Source organism: Elephantulus edwardii, unplaced genomic scaffold (genome assembly GCF_000299155.1).
Source record: "Elephantulus edwardii isolate Elephantulus edwardi_28Jun2011 unplaced genomic scaffold, EleEdw1.0 scaffold00082, whole genome shotgun sequence".
NCBI classification, from domain to species: domain Eukaryota; kingdom Metazoa; phylum Chordata; class Mammalia; order Macroscelidea; family Macroscelididae; genus Elephantulus; species Elephantulus edwardii.
Window position 1 is genome coordinate 7,666,597 of NW_006399832.1, and position 20,959 is coordinate 7,687,555.

Here is a 20,959-nt window from a genome sequence, read left to right on the forward strand (position 1 = left end):
CTTTCTTTTCTTTCTTTCCTTTCCCAACCCTGATATACATCTTTGAAAGAATTAAGACAAAGCTTATTTCAACTTGATGAATTCTATTGTAAACCTAAGAGATGACAATACTGCCTCTCTGCTCAAGGATCATAAGGTGTGGAAGCAGATAAAACACACCCAGAGATGTATGCAAGGATTATTTGCCTTAAGTCATGGTTATGGAGATGTTCAGTGCTTGTTTTTGAAGAGCCCTTCCCTAGTCTTAAGCAGGGATTAATAAGAGTAATAATCATTGGTCATGTTGCTGGTTCATCATTGGAATTTCCTCCTTTAATTCTTTAAATATTTCACATAGGGCTAATTGAGAGTCTTGACTGCCCATATCTTTTATCCCTCAAAGTCTAAATGTGTGATCATTCTTCTGTTGATTCTTTTGTAGTACCACCCATGTAGTGACAATAATTCATTAAGAGCTTGTTGCTTGATCTTAACCTACTTGCCAGGATGGCCTAGCGTATATACTTTCCTCAAAAAGATTTTAAGTCTGCTTCCTAGGAGCTGGGACGGCTCTCTGACTTTGAGCCAGCCACCATCAACGTGTTAGTCTCACGCCCTTCTCTCTCATTTTCCTTCCGGCACCCTGACCTTAGTGTTCTGCTGGGAATCCTTCCTTCAAGAATCCAGATTTTCTGGTTCTTACTTCAGGCTTAAATACCAGCTTATTTGGGGGAAATGGGAGAATGATATTTGGAAAATTGCCTACTTCTAGTATTTAGAGGGCATCCTCTCCAAGGTCTGTTGAGCAGTTATTATTGTTATGCACCGTCACGTCAGAGCTGACCCATAGCTGACATGCCAGTGTGTTTTCAGAAGCAATTAATCTTATTAGAGGAGGTTGCCCATCCTTCTCCTGCAGCTGGTAGATTCGAACCATGTACCTTTGGGGTTGTAGCACAGCTTCTCAACTAGTCAGCCAGGGTCCAAAAGACTACTTTGACTTTCAAAAAGAAATTTCTTATTTGGAAATTTTCCCTACTTCTTAGTGTTGTTATTGTGTACCATTGAGTCAGAACCAACTCCTAGCACCCTCTGGTGGGTTTTCATAGGCAGTTAATCGCACAGGAGATTTCTCATCCTTCTCTCTTTGAACAGCTGGGATTCGAACCAGATGCCTTCGGGATTGCAGCATAGCTTCTTGTCACTAGGCCACCAGTGCTCAAAATGCCCCTACCTCTGAGAGCTCAGAAATCCATCCTATTCATCATATATTGTTCAATAGAAAGAGCACTTTTACTTTCAAACAGCCAGAAGTGAAAAATCTTTTGTTTTTATTTTCCCCATGTTATATCAGTAGAGAAAATACGATGAACATCAGGCAACTACACATCCACAAAGTCTACACTGACCCAGACCTTCCCAGTTGGGGTAGAGGCAGGGGAAAGAAAGGAAGAAAGAGAAAAGCAAGACAAAAGAAGACTGTGGGTTGCTGCCGTTCTTTGTCTTACCTGTAGATTACTATTTTATTGCTAAGGGTTGTCCTGCATGCATACATGATGCAGCGTCTTTGTTTTTCAGACTCTTCCAAGAGGAAGAATGGCCAGCATCTTCTCGAAGTTGCTAACTGGCCGCAATGCTCCTCTGCTACTCGCTACCTTGGGCACGAGCGCTCTGACCACTGGGTACCTGCTGAACCGGCACAACTTGTGCGCGGAGGCGCGAGAGCAGCACCGGCTCTTCCCTCCAAGGTGAGTCTCTAGGCTTGTAAGTCGCTGCAGATGCCAGCCAGAAATAAGCTTTCCCCTTCTGGGAACTCTCAGCAAGGGTACCTCCCTTTGCCTTTGAAGCGGAGTCTAATCGGCAATCATATTTCAATATCACGTTACACAGTGACTTGTGGAGAGGACAAAGAAGTCTGTCATCATCATTCAGGGGGATAACAATTATAGCAGATAGCCACATGAGCACTTACTATAAGCGTTAAGCATGTCACATGGAATATGTGTTTGATTCATTTTAGCATTCTTTTATGATAAAAAAGTAAGCTATGTACTCAATTTTATACAGCTAGTGCAGTGAGAGAATTCCAGAGCACAGCTCTGATGACTGATGGAAAACATGATGTCATAGTACTCATTTTAAATATCAACATTAAAGTACATTGAGATGGGAAGTACGGGAGTGATATGAGGGGACAAGAAGGACATTTTCCCCCCTTCAGTCCTTAAAACCTTGCCATGGTAGGACATCACATACAGAACGGAGCTGGAGTGAAGTATTGATTTTAAAGGATTCAACATCAGTAAGTGTGGATATATAAGAGAAAAGTGGATGGATAATGACCATTGCATTAGAACGGATGAAAGAAAGAACTGTCTAAAATGAATATATGACTAGGCATTATATGTAGGACAACATCCAGGAATAATAGATATAGCATTGCAAGGAGGACTGGGGAGGTGGGGATAGGTAATTGTGCAACAATGAAAGTATATTGTTTTAAAAAAGTGAACCAGGGGAGAGGGAAGGAAGGGTGAGGGGGTAGAATGTGCAACAATGAATGAATGAATGAAAAATCTAACTTCTCTGTAAACATTTATTAAAATCACAATTAAAATAAAATTGCATTTAAAAAGAAAAGGAGGAGGAAAACCCTGTGGTGTTAGTTTCTCAGAGTTGTATACTTGCCCTGTGGGAATCAGGATCTTTGAGGAATCACTGATGGTCATTATCTGCTTCACAAATTCCTGGGGGTCCAGCTTTCTGCCATCGCAGAAAGGGATCCCATAAAGGGAAGCCACACTCGGCACGCCATCTAGAATGTTGTCTGGAACAAGGAGGCCAGGAGCTTCTCCCAGACAAGGTTTCCTTTGCTGCTGCTTTGGGATTCCTTGTTGGCATATATCCCTAGGTGAGTTGTTGTTGTTATTGTTGTGGGAGACAAGCTGACTCCAATAAAAAATTCATTGCAGCCCTGGGAGAATGACCTGCTGGCCTGCCCTTGCACCACTGCCCCTCGTTGCAGCCACTATGTGGATGTTTGCAGCTGTTTCTCATCATTTTGCACTATGCTCCACCAGCAAATGAAGGTCCTTTATTAGCTGAAAGCATTAGATCATCTATTTTGCTGGTGGTTTAGTGGGTAAGGAATTGCACTGCCAACTTGAAGGCTTGCAGTTCAAATCCATTAGCCTCTCTGAAGGAGGAAAGTGGGCAATCTACTCCCATGCTATTCAGAGTTTGTGGAAATCTGTTGGAAGGTCAGCTATGAGTTGGTTCTGGCTAAAAGGTGCATAGCAACAACAACTTCCAGAAGGCAGCATTTGTTATGTTGAGTGCCTTCCACCCTGAGTCTGGAACTGTATGGAACAATGTTCTGCTGCTATTCCTATCATTCTCAGGGGTTTATTACTTCAGAAGCAGATGACTAGTCTAGCTTCTTAGTCTGGAATCTCTGGTAAATCCTGTCCATTATGGGTGACCCTGATGGTATTTAAAACACTGTTGGCATAGCTGCTAGCTTTACAGGAACACACAAGCCATCGTAATACTGAAGATTGACAGACAAGTGGTGGTGATATGTCAAGGTGTTGTTGTTATGTGTTGTCGATTTGACTCTGACTCATAGCAACTCTGTGCACTATAGCTCTGAACCCTGAGCCAATCTCACTGTCTCTGACATACTTCCACTCATTACACCAGTTACTCTGTCAATTCCTCTCAAATGGGGTCTTTCTATCCTGTACTGTCCCTCCACCCTTCTGAGCACAATGTCCTTCTCCAAAGACTGGTCCCTCCTGGCTACATGCCCAAAGTATGTGAGATAGTGTCTCAAAATCCTTGTCTCTGAGGAGCAGCTTGGTTTCACACTCTCTGGAATAAGCCTGTTAGTTCTTTTGTCAGTCCAGTGAGATTTGCGTTAGTTCACCAGATACTTGTGGAACACTTTCTTTAATAGCCAGGCACTGTTCTTGTGGCACATACAGTCTAGAGTGAGAATAGATACATTATTTCTGTGAAATTCTTCTTGAGGTTTTCTTGCAATTGTCATATTTTACTGAAACTTCTTGGAAGAAGGAGGAGGAGGAAGGGAAGCTTGATATGATTCCAATTTCTTCTCTACTTATAAATTATTGAAAATTCTCTGGTGGCCTTGTGGCAAAGAGTTGTACTGCCAATCCAAAGACAGGTGGTTGGAAGACAACTGTTTCAAGGGAGAAAGATGGACAATCTCCTCCTGTGCAATGTACAGCCTCTGAACACCCACTGGAGGGTCAGCTATGAGTTGGTTCCTACTCAAAGACCTACTACAACAAAAGCATTTTCTCTTCACAGGAACACAATCATGAGCTTCTATAGCCACCACCATAGTGGTAGTTTGGTAGGACCAGGTCCTTTTCTCTGGTAGTTAACAATGAGTTTTGTTAAAAAAACACAACAAAACAAAGTAAAAAACCAAACAAACCCCAAACCTGTTTTGCTTAAGTCATGACTCCAGGACATGTCTAACTGAGCCCACTGACAAGAGAGACTGGTAGATGATGCGCAAAAGGAAAGTTCTTCCCTGGCCCCTTCCCTCAAGAGCTGACCACTGAACACCTCTCTCTCTTCCCCCTGCAGTGCAGACTACCCTGACCTGCGCAAACACAACAACTGCATGGCTGAGTGCCTCACCCCAACCATCTATGCCAAGCTCCGCAACAAGGTGACCCCCAATGGCTACACTCTGGACCAGTGCATCCAGACTGGAGTGGACAACCCCGGCCATCCCTTCATTAAGACAGTGGGCATGGTGGCTGGTGATGAAGAGTCCTATGAGGTAAAACTCCCTGCCAGGTCCAGCTGGCAGCTGATTCCAGTGGTGGAGGGATGCTCTGGGTGACTGAAGTGCAAAGTCCCAGAGTCCTCCCCGTCCCTCCGGGTCCAGCTTTCTGTCTTCTCAGAAAGGGATCCCATAAAGGGAAGCCACCCTCAGCACGGCATCTGGAATGCTGTCTGGAACAAGGAAGTCAGGAGCTTCTCCCAGACAAGTTTTCCTTTGCTGCTGCTTTGGTATTCCTTTCCTTGGAGGACTCACTTACATGTTGATGCTCTGTGAGGTCCGCAAGGGAGGAACAGGCATGGGAACAAAAACTACTCATTGTATTCACCAAGAAGGAGATAGGAGCTATTGAGGCTGAGCTTTGTTGGTGAGCCTTTAAGTCTGGGAGTGGTTCAGGATGTCTTTAGTTGGGTAATCCTCTTATGCACTACTTATTTCTAGGGGGTTCTGGTGACCTAGAGGTAAAGATTGAGCTGCCAACCCAAAGGCACCTAGTTTGAGTCCACTAGCTCTTCTAAAAGAGAAAAATGGACAATCTCCTTCTGTGTAATTCACAGCCTCTGAAAACCCACCAGAGGGTCAGTTATGAATTATTCTGACTCAACGACAATGAGTTAAAAGTCGGAGTTACTACTGATTTCACAGTCATACATTCCAGATTTGGGGTTTCACTAAATCTCTCAGATAAAGTGCATGACCACAATACTCATATTCTTGGCTTCTAATGATAGGATGATGTGCTGCTCGCTGAGAGCAGCTCCCACGGACCTATGTCCATGAAGAGCAGGCTGCAGGGCAAATGTGTCTGGCCCTCTCTAAAGTCCCACTCTCTTTGCACCCTCCTGCTGCAGGGGACTGGAAGTAGTTCCCACAAAGGCAGCCATGGAGAGGAGGACAGAAACAGCCACTGGAACAAAGGAAACACACAGCAGAGCTCCAAATGGAGCTGGCTCCCTGGCCCTAAAGCCCTCCTCCTGTTCCAATGGTTCCAAGGCTGTGGATACTGCCAATGATTTCTCGTACCCTCCTTTTACTTAAAAGCTACTTCTGATGTTTCTGTTGATTAGAGTTTGCCTAAGATTATGGCCTTGGGAAGGTTCTCCCAGGTCCCTGTTTTATCCCAATCATGGCTGTGTCCTTTTCTGGCCCAGCTGGGTTATCCACAAATTAATATATTGTTTCAACTCCAGAACTGGATCTTCCCTTCTGACCACAAAAACGTTTAGCCTCTGGACTGGCAGCTTCTTTTATCACAGAAAGGCAAGAATAGCTTGAGGAAATCTTTGAATTCTTACAAGATTTTAAAACCCAGTTTTTAAGGCACTCAGTTTGATGTAATCATGAGGAAAGAAGTTAATCTGACTGAGTTCAGATGCCATGCCCATTACCAAGGGGCCACCAAAAGTTCTACGCTGTAGAAACTCCTTCCTCCTCTTCTCTTCCTCTTCTAATTTTCCTCCTTCTCCTTTCTCTTCTTCCTGTCTTCCTTCATTCCCCTCAGAGCCTCTGGCAAGTTGTTGTTGTTGTTATGTGCCATCGAGTTGCCTGTGACTCATAGCGACCCTATGTACAACAGCCCTAAAACCTGCTCTATCCTGTGCCAATTATACAGTCTCGGACACACCTACCTCCATTACCCCAGTGACTGAATCAATCTCGAGAGTCTTCCTCTCCTGTGCTGTCCTTCCACCCTCCCAAGCATGATGTCCCTCTCCAAGGACTGGTCCTGCTTTGCAACATGTCCAAAGTATGTCAGACAAAGCTTCAGAATCCTTGCCTCCAAGAAGCAGCCTGACTTCACCTTCTTCAGGACTAACGTGTTTGTTTACCTAGCAGTACATAGTATATTCAACACTCTTCTCCAGCACCACACATTAAAACTGCCCAAAACACTGCCTTTGGGTTAGCAGCTCAATTCAAATGCCAGCAGAGGAAGGCATCAACTTTGGCTGTTAAGAGGGGCAAGCGATAAGAAAGATCTTGTACTAATAAGTGCACAGATTAAAGAGAAAACAGAAGCATCTTCTCTCTTGCAGGTGTTTGCTGAACTTTTTGACCCCGTTATCAAGCTGAGACACAACGGCTATGACCCTAGGGTGATGAAGCACCCCACAGACCTGGATGCTTCCAAGGTAGGCCCAGGACAGCTCTGGCTTCACTTGATGCCTTCCCATGATGCTAGTGACCGAGAGCATGCAGTGATGAGAACCAGGGAGAAAGGCTATATACACACTGTGGTTCAGATGTGTCCCCACCAGGAGCTCTCTGGTTGCCCTTGGAGGGGTCACCATAATGATCAGAAACAAGTCCCACTAGAATTGGGCTGGTCACTGAGAATTTTAAATATTTCCTAGGTGGACCCCTTTTGGCAACTTCATCATAAAGCACTTAGGGCAAGGGTTACACACACACACACACACAACACACACACACACACATTGTTTACCATAGAGTCTCGGAACTGACCCAAAGCAGATCTTCCCACAGATTTTCAGAAGCAGTTAATCAAACAGGAGGAAATTGTTCATCCCTCTCCTGTGGAGCAGTTGGTGGATTCGAACCATGTGTCTTCAGGATTACAGTGTAGCTTCTTAATATCTATATCTAATCTAATCTATATAAGGGAGCTCTGGTGGCCTAGTGGCAAGAAGCTGTGCTACCAATTCCAGGGCCACCAGGTGCTCTGTGGAAGAAGGAAGGATAGCTGCCTCTGAAAACCCACTCGAGGGTCAGCTATGGGTCTGTTCTGACTTCAAGGCACACATTTATGTGTGTATATGTACGTATATATATGTATTATGTATTCCTGTTCTTTACATGTCGAAGGCCTCCTTTCCACTAGGTTCCAGAGGTTCTAAGTCTATAAAAGCGCAGAGCCTGAGGGTCCAAGGGCTGCTGGAGTCTGTGTCACGGTCTGCTCCGAGCTTGGCCTGCAGTGACCCACGCTGTGCCCACAGGTCACCCACGGGATGTTTGACGAGCGCTACGTGCTGTCCTCTCGGGTGCGCACGGGCCGCAGCATCCGCGGGCTGAGCCTGCCGCCCGCCTGCACCCGTGCCGAGCGCAGAGAGGTGGAGAATGTGGCCATCACCGCCCTGGAGGGCCTCAAGGGGGACCTGGCCGGCCGCTACTACAAACTGTCTGAGATGACCGAGCAGGACCAGCAACGGCTCATCGACGTGAGTAGCAAAGGGCAGCCCACTAGAGACCAGGAGCTGGGCTGGACCGAGGCCATGACCAGCATGACTTGGCCTCACTCCTGGCCTTGAGGAGCCACCTGAGGGTGGAGCAAGCTTGGAGTTCAGCGAGGCTCCCAAAAGCCCCAACTCATTGTTCATTAGAGTAAGAAAGGAAGGAGAAGGCCAACTGTGATTGCCAAGCCATGCAAATGTGCGCAAAATGCGCATAGAAAACTGGAAAAATGGAGCTGGTAAGCTGGGGCTAGCAGGGTGGGGAGAGTGAAGGATTAGCCCCTTGCTTGTTGGTAAATATAGAAGACTTGGCTGGAGAAATCTTGTCTGTGCCAGAGACAAGGCCTTCATTACTCCACCGGAAAGAAACCTGAAAGCTAGGAGAATATGGAAAAGAAATTCCAAATGGAAGGGCTGCCCCAACTTTCCTTGGATCTAACCTTGGCTTTTCCTGCTGCCTCCACAAAGTCCCACCTCCAAAGCAGACATTCCCCTGGCACTAGAGTCCACAGCACTGAGGCCCCTACTTGTTTTCCCCTAGTTGTTGTTCGGTGCTGTTGAGTTGACTATGACTCATAACAACCCCATGAACCACGGATCTGAACCCTGCCCAATTCTGGCCGTCCTCGTCATCTCTGGTATACTTGAGACCGTTGTGTTATTAAAATCACTGCCAGTTCAATTTTTTGAGAGTCATCCTCTCTTTGGCCGCCCTCCCCATTTTTGAGAATGACATCTTCCTCCAAGGACTGGCCCCTCCTAACAACATGTGCAAAACACGTGGGACAAAGCTTCACCATCCTTTCCTATAAGGAGCACCCTGGTTCCACTTTCTCAGAGACATACTTGTCCTCTTAGCAGTCCATGGGATATTTGGTACTTTTCTCCAACACCATAACTCAAAGGCATCAGGGAGTTCAAAATGAATTTATAACTCCAAAGAAAAGCAGGAACAAAGTCTGGCTATTTTAGAAGATACAAAATCCATAAAACATGCTCATTTTCTAATCAGTTTGGTCATTCACTGGTTTGTGGGATCTAGTTTCCTGTCACTGTGGTGATGGGATAAAACTATCACTCCCCTGTAACAGAACAAGTCCAAACCCCCAGCTTAAGGGACATTATGTCTCCTGGATACTGGCAGTCCACAAGCCTGTGTGACTCAAGATGCTAATCTCTCCCACTTCTTAGGATTTGTGTAGCAATTCCTCCTCCTGTGGCCTCTGGTTTTTATACTTCAGTTGTTGTTACTGTTGTGTGCCATTGAGTCAGAACCAATCCAGAGTCCTCTAGTGGGTTCTCAGAGGCAGTTAATCACATGGAGAAGATAGTCCATCCTTCTCTCATGGTGCAGCTGATGGATTCAATTCACGTGTCTTTGAGTTGCTGCGAAGCTCCTTACCATTAGGCCACCAGAGTTCCCAAATATACTTCAGTATAATTACACACAAACACATAGAACCCAGAAATATTTAATATACTGACATGTTAAATAAACCATGGACTGCAAAAAGAACAACAGCAACAAAATCTATCCCAGAAGAAGCCCAGTTTAAAAGTGTTCCTTAGAAGCAAGTGTGGTAAGACTTCATCTCACATACTTTGGACATATTGTCAGAAGTGGCTAGTCTCTGGAGAAGGGCATCATGCTTGGTAAAGTAAAGGGCCAGTCAAAAAGGAGGAAGACTTTTCAGAAGATGTGTTGATCAAGTGACTCTGACAATGACCATTGGCACAGCAGAGATTGTGAGGATGGTGCCAAATCACGAGGGGTTTTGATCTGTTGTACATGGTCACCATCAATCAATTAATTTGATACATGTTGATATAGCAACATACATATACCCTCACCATAGATAAATGTGTATTTATTCAAGAAAAGGTAATGGACATATTACAAGAAAAAGATCAGTGTCCTGGCATTAATTTTGATACATGAAATAGTATATGCTTCTGGTTAAAAACACATCCTTGTAAATCACACAAATCTAAGTTTAAATCTTACCTCTGTGCTTACAGTTGTGTGATATGGATTGCTTTATCTTCTGAGACTTAAAGGAGAGAGTATCAAGGCACTTACCAGAAAGTCCGGCATGTAAAATGAGTGCTGGTGATTTTATTTATGGACCACAATTTTATATTCTTAGTACCTTTTTAATGAAAAAGGATCCTGATAATAAATGAATCAGTTAGGCTGGCATTTGAGCAATGGCAGCTGTGTAAAACTAACCTTTCAGGATAGGGCCCCTTGTTCACTGCCCACTTTCCCCTGAGTTCAGTAGGTGCTGGTGGTAGATGCCCCAGTGGTTTAGTAAGTATTTCCGTCTGTATCAAGTCAATGGTCGCCAACCTTGGCTACACACTAGAATCACTTGAAGACCTTTAAGAAATCCTATTGCCCAGGTAACACTTCATATTATTAGACCAAAGTCTCTAGAGACAGAAACCGGAAATTAGTTTGTTTGTCTTGGCTTGCTTTGTTTTTGTTGGGTTTTTGTTTTTGTTTTGTTTTTGTTTTTGTTTTTTTTCCCCCCATAAAACTACCGAGGTCATTCTAGTAGGCGGCTTTGGTTGAAAACTCAAATCAAAGAGACCTAAGCCATTATTAGCTGAGTTGAAAATTGGCCACCTAGCATTTACCGTCCTGTCTGATCCCAGTCTCTCCTTCTCTCTGCTTTGTCCCCTTTGGCCTGCAGGATCACTTTCTGTTTGACAAACCAGTGTCCCCTTTACTAACGTGTGCCGGGATGGCCCGTGACTGGCCAGATGCCAGGGGAATCTGGTATGGACAAAGCATTTTCCTATTTGCAATATGTGCAGAGGATCTCCTCCTGATTGGCTGGCTTGCCCTAACCTGAAGTTGTTGTGAGCTACACTTGACAGCATGCCTGGCTTCAGCTAAATGGAGAAGAGAGAGTGCTAGAGGCTGTGTGTGTGTGTGTGTGTGTGTGCACGTGCGCACATGCACACACGTGTGCCTCAGTATTGTGGTACTTCTAAGGGGTGTGTGTGCATGTGTGCATAAACGATGTGTGTGTGTGTGTAAACTGCCTTTATGGAGGAAGAGTTAATTTTCTATTATTTGTTTAACCTTACAGAGATGCTGCTTGTGACTTTAAAACAAATAGTGGAAACAAAAAAAGTAAAAAGGATTTCAGTTAAACCCTAAAAGGAAGATTAGATATGTTGTGTTAGATCGATATAGAAGAGATGATATGATATAGAGATAGAGATATCTTCTTGGTCAACAGTCCTCATCTACTTTGATTTCTGTTGCTTAGATTATTGTCACAATACTTGAAGGAGCTAAATTCATGAACAACTACTCAGTAAGGGTGAACAGGGAGAATCTAATAGCAAACATACCTGAGATGTTCTGCACCCCAATATGTTAAGCTGCAGGTAAACTTCTTTTTTTAATGTCCAAAAGGTTTTAGGTGGTTCCATCAAGAAACAAAATACTCCTGTTAGTGTCAAAGCTAAAAATGCTATACTAGTTCAAGTATTGTTATCTTAGTCTGAGGAACAGGAAGTCCTGGTCACACTGTAGGCTAAGCATTGGGTTGCTAACCCAACGATTAGCAGTTCAAACCCACCAGGTGCTCCAAAGAAGAAAGATGAGGCAGTATTCTTCTAGAAGGATCTGTAGGTTTGAAAACTGCTTAGAGTAGTTCTACTCTGTCTATAGGGTTGTTAGGAGTTGAACTGCCTCAATGGCAGTGAGTAATCTGAGGAGCTGCTACTATTGTTGTTGCATACAAGTGAGTTGAATATGACCCATAGTTGACCCTCCAGCACATTTTCTATGGCAGTATATCATGCAGGAGGAGATCGTCTGTCTTCCTTCCACGGAGCAGAGGGTGGATTCGAACCACTTACCTGTGGGTTGGCAGTGCAGCTCCTTACCACTAGGCCACCAGAGCTCCCTGAGGAGCTAGGAAGATGACATTTTTGGGGGGCAAAAAATATGACCTCTTTAATAGTGGATTTGCTCTTAACTTCCACTCTGTCAGAGTAACATTATTTTGTAGTTCTTGTTAAAGCGATTAAGAGATAAGGACTTGGTGGGAAATTAGGAAGGTCCATGGAATGAAGCAATTCATGGGGATGTTCACATGTTAAAATAAATGCAATTGATACTTCACATCATCTTTTTCTATTCATTAGGCATAATTATGACAAGACATTTCTCATCTGGATAAATGAGGAAGATCACACCAGGGTAATCTCTATGGAAAAAGGAGGCAACATGAAAAGAGTATTTGAGCGATTCTGTCGTGGACTAAAAGAAGTAAGATGCTATCAAAGATGTCTGACAATCCAGTAAGACAAAATATCTTAAGGTTTTTGTTCTTGAAAGCAGGCACTATGTGAATATTCCCCCCACCCATAACCAATGCATTCTTTTGAGATGGGACTTCCTGGGCAGAGCTTCAGAGAAGAGCTGAGTTTTCTGTTTTATTTTTGAGCACTCATGCTCCCCTCTCCAACCCAGAATGACATTGAAAATGAAAGTGAGAAAGAGCCCCAGTGAAATGGGCTGACACAGTGACTGCAGCAATGGGCTCAAGTGTGCCAGAGAGGATGAGGATGGCACAGGATAGGACAAAGTTTGGTCTGTTGTTTAGACGGTTGCTAGAAGTCATACTTGACTAGACAGCACCGAACGACAATACCAATATTGCTGTGGACCATTTTAAGGCTAGAGACAATGTAGGGTATCTCTAGATCCCTAATGAATCTGACAATCAACTTACCTGCTGAGGTTTCTTCTATTCTTTTACTGTCTTCAGATGACAAACATTATCAGAAACTGGCACTTGTTGAGGACTTAGTATGGGCAAGGTACTGTGCTCCATGTCTTACATAGTCTGTCTTACTTAGTTGGACCATTTTAATATTCTAGTGGAAGAGGTGTTATTTTCTATGGAAGATGTACTCTAACGTTACCTAAATGTCGTTGATGGCAAACGTGCAGTCCACAGATCTGACCATGATGCTTGCAATGTGCTGAACAGATTCAAGTGCTTACACTGCCACTTGTTCACTGTTGCTCTGCTTACAGGTAGAGCGGTTAATCCAGGCGCGAGGCTGGGAGTTCATGTGGAACGAGCGCCTGGGTTACATCCTGACGTGTCCTTCCAACCTTGGCACAGGATTACGAGCTGGTGTCCACGTTAGAATCCCAAAGCTCAGTAAGGTATGTTGTGTGGTCCTGCCAGAGTTAGCTCAGCTGTGGCTGCTACATGGAGGACAAAATTCCTTTCAAACCATTACCCCTTCCTACACCTCAGATAGGAAAATAATGTGGAAAGGTTAAGATTGTCTTAAAATACATTTCATTTTGTTCTTGTTTGGTGCTGTTGAGTACAATTCATAGCGATCCTATAAACAATGGATCTGAACCTTGTCCTATCCCATGCCATCCTTATCCTCTGTGATATATTTAAACCCATTGCTTAAGTGTGAAGTTGCTGTATCAATCCATCTCATTTAGGGTCTTCCTCTTTCACTGACCTTCCACCTTCCTAAGCATGATGGACATTTCCATGGAATAGCACCCCCTCCCCAACAACATGCCCAAAGGATGTGAGACTTAGGTTAAAAGATTAAGTGGTTGTAAGAAGACGGCGGCTTCAGGATCAATGAGCTTCTGTTCCCTCTCCTTTAACATCTCAGGTGAGGTAACAGGCTGTTCTTCTCCCTGTGGAGCCTTATTACTTATTTCTCTATTCTCTCCTAGTGCTCAAAATCAACCCTAAAGCCTTTAGGGTTGCCCCTTGACTCAGTAACCCTGCAAGTCCTGGGCCAATTTATATACTCACTCACTCTGTCATTGTTATCAAACGGGAGCCAACTCCCAGCAGACTCTCCATTAGGTATCCGAGGCTATTGCACAGGGAGGAGATTGCCCATCTTTCTGCTGCAGAGCAGCTGGTAGATTTTAAATTGCCAGAGAAGCTCGAGTTTCGATTAAGCAACAGTGCTCTGTATGATCTAAACCAGGAGAGCTTCCTGGCCTGATTTATACAGTGGCTCTCAAACTTGAATATGCATCAGAAGCTCCTGGAAGGCTTGGCTAAAACAGAGATCGCTGGGTCTTCTCTAAAGAATTTCCATTTTTAACAAGTTTGCAGTTGATACTGTTGCTGCTAGTCAGGAACCGCAGTTGCAGATGTATCTTGTGCCCACTTCTGCTTGTTTCATTAGCAGAAACGTAACCCGTGGTCACTTCCTCAAGCTCCAGCTCTGGATGGAAAGGAGAAAGAATTTTGGTGGACCAGTAGTCATTATTTTATTTTCCCTCACAGCACACCAAGTTATTTTAAAACAACTTTATAAAATGTGCTTCCTATAAAAAAAAAACCATGGAAATTATTGTTACTCCAAATTCCAATGGTAAAATTATTTGAAGTCAGTTAGCTTTGTTATTTTATTTACACTAAAGATAGCTGTAGATGAATGATAAACACACCAGATGCCCAAAAGGTGTTAACAGAACTAAGTCTGCATTCACACTGTTCTGGTTCAATTCCAATTTTGCCATCTGCTATAGCTATAGTCATATAGCTATAGGACTTTGTTTAAGTTAATTCCCCTAATACTCAGTTTCAATATCTGTGAAATGGGGATGAGATCAATATCAAAGTCATAGGGTTAACATAAGTGTCAAGATTTCCAGCACCTGGTACATAGTGAAGAAATAATAAATACCAAGTCCTATTATTTTTCTCATTTTATGTTTTTCTAAGTGGTGGTGTTGTTATTATGTGTCGTCGAGATGCCAGCAACTTATAGCAACCCTATCCACAACAGCTCTAAACCCTGCTCTATTCTGTGCCAATCTTATTGTCTGTGGCACACCCACCCCCATTACCCCAGTCACTGAGTCAATCCATCTCATCAAGGATCTTCCACTCCTGCGCTATCCCTCCACCCTCCCAAGCATGACGTCCCTCTCCTTGCACCATGTCCAAAGTATGTCAGACAAAGCTTCAGAATCCTTGCCTCCAAGGAGCAGCCTGGTTTCACCCTCTCCAGGATGAACCTGTTCATTATCTTAGAAGTCCATGGTATATTCAATACTCTTCTCCAACACCACAGCTCAAAGGCCTCAACTCTCCTTCTGTCCTCCCTAGTCATTGTCCAGCTCTCTGATGCATAGCAAGTGATTGCAAAGACTATGACCAGTGTCAGGTACACCCTAGTCTCCAAACTGACAATTTCTCTTCAATACTTTGGAGAGGTCTCTGAGAACAGATTTTCCCAATGCAATATGTTTTTTAATTTCCTGGCTGCTGGTGCCACAAGAACATGTCAAAATCTATTTTGCTTTTGATGATAATAAGTATTATTCCTTGTCCGAGGACCCCCGTTTTTCTAAGATCCTGGAGAACCTCCGACTGCAGAAGCGTGGCACTGGCGGCGTGGACACTGCGGCAGTGGCAGATGTGTATGACATTTCCAATATCGACCGAATTGGACGCTCAGAGGTAACTTGTCTCTCTCCTTTCCCTAAGAAGAATGAACACAGTCATAAAAAGAAAAGAGGGAGTAAGATGGTGGCCTAAGCAGCCTTACCTTATTCACAGAATCTAAGGCCTCTTTCCCCGTTGAGTTAGAAAGGTATGTTAGCTTTTCATTCGGCAAGTGTAGTCTTATACATGAATAACTTCATGAAAGTCAGCCCAATCTGGGAACTTGTCGGCAAGTGAAGGAATTCACAGTGGGAGCATTGTCACCAGCCTGCCCTGAGAGCTAGGCCGGTAATCTGCAGCAGCAGGGGCTCTATTATGCTAAAGGACAGGAGTATTTTATTACTGTAAAGGCAGGGAACACACATGCTGTCTACATGAGGGTGCTGAAATAGGGGCGTTTTTTCTTGATTTGGTATTTCCTTTACTGAAGGTCACATATTATTATCTTTACTTTGGCATTTAGTAAAATCTTAGGCATTTAGTAATTTCTAAAATTTTCTTTTTGGGGTAAAAGTGGAAAGTAGGATGTACAATAGATTTGAGCTTATAACCCCTGACAGCCTGTAATACATAGGAGCAATAGAATGCATAGATTGCATGTAGGCCTGGAGCACACATGGCAATGTACAGCAGAATCCCAGCAAATGCTGACCACAATATTTGTGCATCATGATGGTAAATGTGGCAATAGATGTTGGTGAGGGTCACACAACATGATTGATGTAATTAATATCACTAAATTTTATAAAAAAATTTAGAGCTGGCACATGTCTTATATATATTCTTTATTATAACTAAACCAAAAAATTATAATAAAAACTAAATGAGCTTGTTTGCTGTCTTTTTGAGGAAGAAGCAACTATACATACTACAACTTCTGAAATGTAAAAGGTAGTGCACAGTATAGTAAATTAAGACTATCTGAGGCCTAACCCTGTCTTCTTCTAGTATTAGATTTTCACTAATGGAAACAAGGCAGCCAGTATATTTTTTGAAAAAATGTAAGCAAAAAGGTAAGTTAATACATGATCATTATAAAGACCAGAAAAATAGCTCAAAATGTATAAAAATATAAAGCAATCTAATATAAAATAGAAATCAATCCAATAACCCTGAGATAATTGTTGTACAATTATTCTAAATATTTTTACGATTATTTGAAAGTTTTTTGTTTTTTACAAAATTTCTTATTTTAACATATATTTCAAATTTTATAATTTACTCCTTTCTCATGCATTATGAGGGAGCTCTGGTGGCCTAGGGGTAAGGAGCTGTGCTGCAATCTGGAGGCACACAGTTCAAATCCACAAGCTACTCTACAGGAGAAGGCTGAGCAATCTCCTCCCATGTAGTTAACTGCATTTAAAAACCTGCCGGAGGCTCATCTATGGGTCGGTCCCGACTTGATGGTTGTTGTTATGTGCCGTCGAGTCGTTTCCGACGCATAGCGACCCTATGCACAACAGCCCTAAACCCTGCTCTATCCTGCGCCAACCGCACCGCCTCTGGCACACCCATCCCTATTACCCCAGTCACCGAATCAATCCATCTCATAGAGGGTCTTCCCCTCCTGCGCTGTCCCTCCACCCTTCCAAGCATGATGTCCCTCTCCAAGGACCCGTCCCTCCTGGCAACATGTCCAAAGTATGTCAGACGAAGCCCCAGAATCCTTGCCTCCAAGGAGTAGCTTGGTTTAATCCTCTCCAAGACAAATCCGTTTCTTTTCCTGGCAGTCCAGGGTACATTCAGTACCCTTCTCCAGCACCACAGCTCAAAAGCATCCACTCTCCTTCTGTCCTCCCTAGTCATTGTCCAACTCTCTGATGCATAACAAGTGATTGCAAATACCATGGCCTGTATCAGGCGCACCTTAGTCTCCAGAGAGACACCGTTGCTCCTGAGTACCTTAGAGAGGTCCCTAACAGCAGACTTTCCCATCGCGATACGCTTTTTGATTTCCTGACTGCTGGTGCCAAGAGTGTTGACTGTGGAGCTGAGCAAACTGAAGCTGTGAACACTCTCAATCTCTTCGCCATCCATCCTGACGCTGCCAATTGGTCCAGTGGCGAGAATCTTTGTCTTCTTGACATTGAGCCTTAGTCCATACTGAAGGCTGCAGTCCTTGACCCTTCGCAGCAAGTGCATGAGGTCCTCCTCAGTTTCAGCAAGCAGGGTTGTGTCATCTGCATAATGGAGATTGTTAATAGACCTTCCACCAATCCTGATGCCACAATTCTCCTCATAGAGCCCAGCCTCTCGGATAATCCGCTCTGCATACATGTTGAAAAGGTATGGAGACAGGATGCATCCCTGGTGTACACCCTTCCCAATTTTGAACCATGCAGTGTTACCCTGCTCTGTTCTGACTACTGCCTCTTGGTCCAAGTATATGTTTCGTATTAGCACAATTAAATGTTCTGGGATTCCCATTCTTCTCAGAGTCAGCCACAGTTTGTTATGATCCACACAGTCAAATGCCTTTGCATAATCAATGAAACATAGATAGACATTCTTCTGGTATTCTCTGCTTTCAGCCAAGATCCATCTAACATCAGCAACAATATCCCTAGTACCACGACCCCTTCTAAACCCAGCCTGGACTTCCGGCAGTTCTCTGCTGATGTGCTGTTCTAATCGTTTTTGGATGATCTTCAGTAGAATCTTGCTTGCATGTGAAATCAATGACACTGTTGATGGTATACAACAGAAACAACAATAACAATGTGTTCCAGTGGCCCAGTGGGCAAGGAATTGTGCTGCAGGCCTTACCCAAAGGCAGGCAGTTCTAATCCATCAACTATTCCACAGAAGAAAGATGTGCACTCTCTTCCTGTGCCCTTTACAGCCTCTGAAAAATTGGTAGAAGGTCATCTAGGAGTCAGTTATGACTCAGTACCATATAATAACAATAATATTTTATGAGCATTTCTCCAAAATATTATATAATCTTCAAAAACATGATTTTTAAATTATAATGAGAGTTCATGAGGCATTTGCACCCGTGATACCACATTCTTACCCACAGGAAGGTGGGTCAATTTGATAAGTAGAAAATGTACAGTTATTTGATTGTAATTAATAAGCTTTCTGACTCAACCTTCCATCCGTGATTTCTTCATTATAAATGAAGAGGTGGAGAGAGAATTGGACAACATCATCTGTAAAGTCTATTTGCAGCTCTAATCCTCAATGATTCTTCTTTCTTTGGTATTTCTTCACAAATAATACCACGTGCTTGGCGCTACATAGAATTAGCTAATTGCTTCCTACCTTAGTGTAGGTCTCTTCATGAACAATTATTTGGGAAGTTATCCTAAAAACAAAGTTATAGGCAGATATGTTCAAGTTCAAGAATTGGCAATATTTGGTGAAAAAAGTTTTAAAGCTCATATACTGTTGTGTGCTCTATAACATCCATTCAGGTAAAGCTCAACAGCACATATGTCCATGGTCCCGTGAGCTGTATTAGAGTTTGACATTTCAGTCAGAAAATAGATTGCAGTCAACAGTCTCAGGTCTCTTATATGCAAAGTGGTTGCACTCTTAGTTGTACAGTGGAACAATACACACATAATCTATTCACATTTTGATTGTTGCTGTTGATTTCCTTTGAGTTGAGTAGGACTCATAGGGACCATATGAACGAAAGGCCTGATGCCCCTCTATAACTATCGACATTTATCAAAGTTCCTAGAGTTTCCGGAGGCATGTTGTTTAGGAAGTGGATGCCACTAGCCATAATAAACACCTGGGTTACTAGCTAATGTATGTATTGTACTTTCTAGTTAAAACATTTACCGTGTGGCTATGTATGCTTCAACACAAATATAGCATCCAATCCCTCGTCTAACATGTCTCTTTAGGTTTTGGTATTTTCTCTTGTTTGATTTTCTTTTGAAACTATTACCATGAAGTGCTTCGTGACCCTCAAATGCAGATTACTCAGTGCTGCTGAGAGTGGTGGCAACAGGCAAAGGAGAAATAGTAATTTGGAAGTGAAACAAAAGGTTATTAAACCCACAAAGGTAGAAAGTCAATGAAAGCTCTTGCTGACGGTTTAGGTATGTTGCACTGGACATACATGATGATCATCAAAATTAAATAACAAGTTCTTCTAGCTGTTTAAGAACTGGCTACACTGAAAGCTACAAGGTTAACAAAAATGTGAAGGGGTTCCATATCAGATCAATAGAAATTGCCAGTGATTAGAACTGCGGACCAAGGACCAAAGAAAACAATGAATCCCTATCAAAAGCACAGTGTTCAACTCACATAGCATCCTATTTCACAGAATATGTTGTGGATGTTAAGTGATGCCTGGCTGTGCATGTTTAGAACAGGGCAATTAAAATGTCAGTATTCAATACAATTGCAAAGCTCCCTTTCACAAGTTTACCCAGTGCCATGAAAATGTAGTTTAGTTGACTTATGAACAGGCGTCAGAAAGATATACACAGTATAAATGAAAAGATCTGATCTATGGCATGGTTGGTTCTCAGATAGTGTCGTAGCAGGCCAAAACGCAGAGCCAGTAAACAACCCCATGGTGTCACTGTATAGTTTTCCTTTAGATAAACTCTGATATTTCATAGTAGAGACTACTAAGAAAAATGTTATCTGGGATACAAGTGAGTGGTTTCCATATATAAGAAAAGTTCTCACACAGAGGATCATAACTTCATCTCAACCAAAGGAAGACAGAGAGAGACCTTTGTAATATCTGCTTCCAGCCTGTGACAATAGCTACCAGATGGGTCTCCTCCCACAATGCTTTAGGAGAAAGTAAGGAGGAGGAAGTTGTTTATAAAGAGCACCTAACATGGCATTTGTTGCGGGGCTGTTCCTGTTTATCAATGCCCTGCATATGCTTCCTATGCAATTTAATCATTCATCTTTTTCACTTTCAAAGGTCGAGCTTGTTCAGATAGTCATCGATGGAGTCAATTACCTGGTGGATTGTGAGAAGAAGTTGGAGAGAGGCCAAGATATTAAGATACCACCACCTCTGCCTCAATTTAGCAGGAAGTGAACTTTCCCTTCCCTGATCTGTCGGCTGGTATGACAGACATAAAGAAACCTCTAGACTGAGAGTTTTTATAGACTGGAAAAATTAAAAAGATTGTAAATCCTGTCTGATGTTATAATAAAACTCTCCTTATTATCTCTGGTTTATTTCCTTGATTTATTTTTTTTTTAATGCTACAAAGAAGGGCAAGCATAACCAATTGCAAGTTGTTGTTGTTGTATACTGTTGAGTTGCCTGTGACTCATAGCAACCCTATGTACAATAGCTCTGAAGCCTCCCCTGTTCTGAGCCATTTTCATTGACTCTGACATGCCTGCCCCCATTGCCTTAGTTACTGTATCAATCCATCTCATCCACGGTCTTCCTGTCCTGTGCTGTCCCTCCACCCTTCCAAGCATTATGTCCTTTCTCCAAGGATCGGTCTCTCCTGGCCATGTGTCCAGAGTATGTGAGATGGCGCTTC

At 43.1% G+C, this 20,959-nt stretch overlaps 1 protein-coding gene across 2 annotated transcripts in view; it reads left to right on the top strand.

Annotated features, from left to right (window-relative positions):
* CKMT2 (creatine kinase, mitochondrial 2 (sarcomeric)) overlaps window positions 1-20,632 on the top strand; it is a 43,767-nt gene extending 23,135 nt beyond the window's left edge. The window contains exons 3-11 of one of the 2 annotated variants that reach the window (XM_006889859.1): window positions 1,558-1,727; window positions 4,600-4,798; window positions 6,838-6,933; window positions 7,759-7,980; window positions 10,689-10,774; window positions 12,160-12,283; window positions 13,058-13,192; window positions 15,360-15,485; window positions 20,380-20,632. In XM_006889859.1, the coding sequence (XP_006889921.1) occupies window positions 1,576-1,727; window positions 4,600-4,798; window positions 6,838-6,933; window positions 7,759-7,980; window positions 10,689-10,774; window positions 12,160-12,283; window positions 13,058-13,192; window positions 15,360-15,485; window positions 20,380-20,499 (1,260 nt within the window). In that variant the 5' untranslated portion in view covers window positions 1,558-1,575 and the 3' untranslated portion in view covers window positions 20,500-20,632. The remainder of the gene's footprint in view (window positions 1-1,557; window positions 1,728-4,599; window positions 4,799-6,837; window positions 6,934-7,758; window positions 7,981-10,688; window positions 10,775-12,159; window positions 12,284-13,057; window positions 13,193-15,359; window positions 15,486-20,379) is intronic. The other variant, XM_006889858.1, reaches the window with a different exon arrangement.
* The last annotated feature ends 327 nt before the right edge of the window (window positions 20,633-20,959 follow it).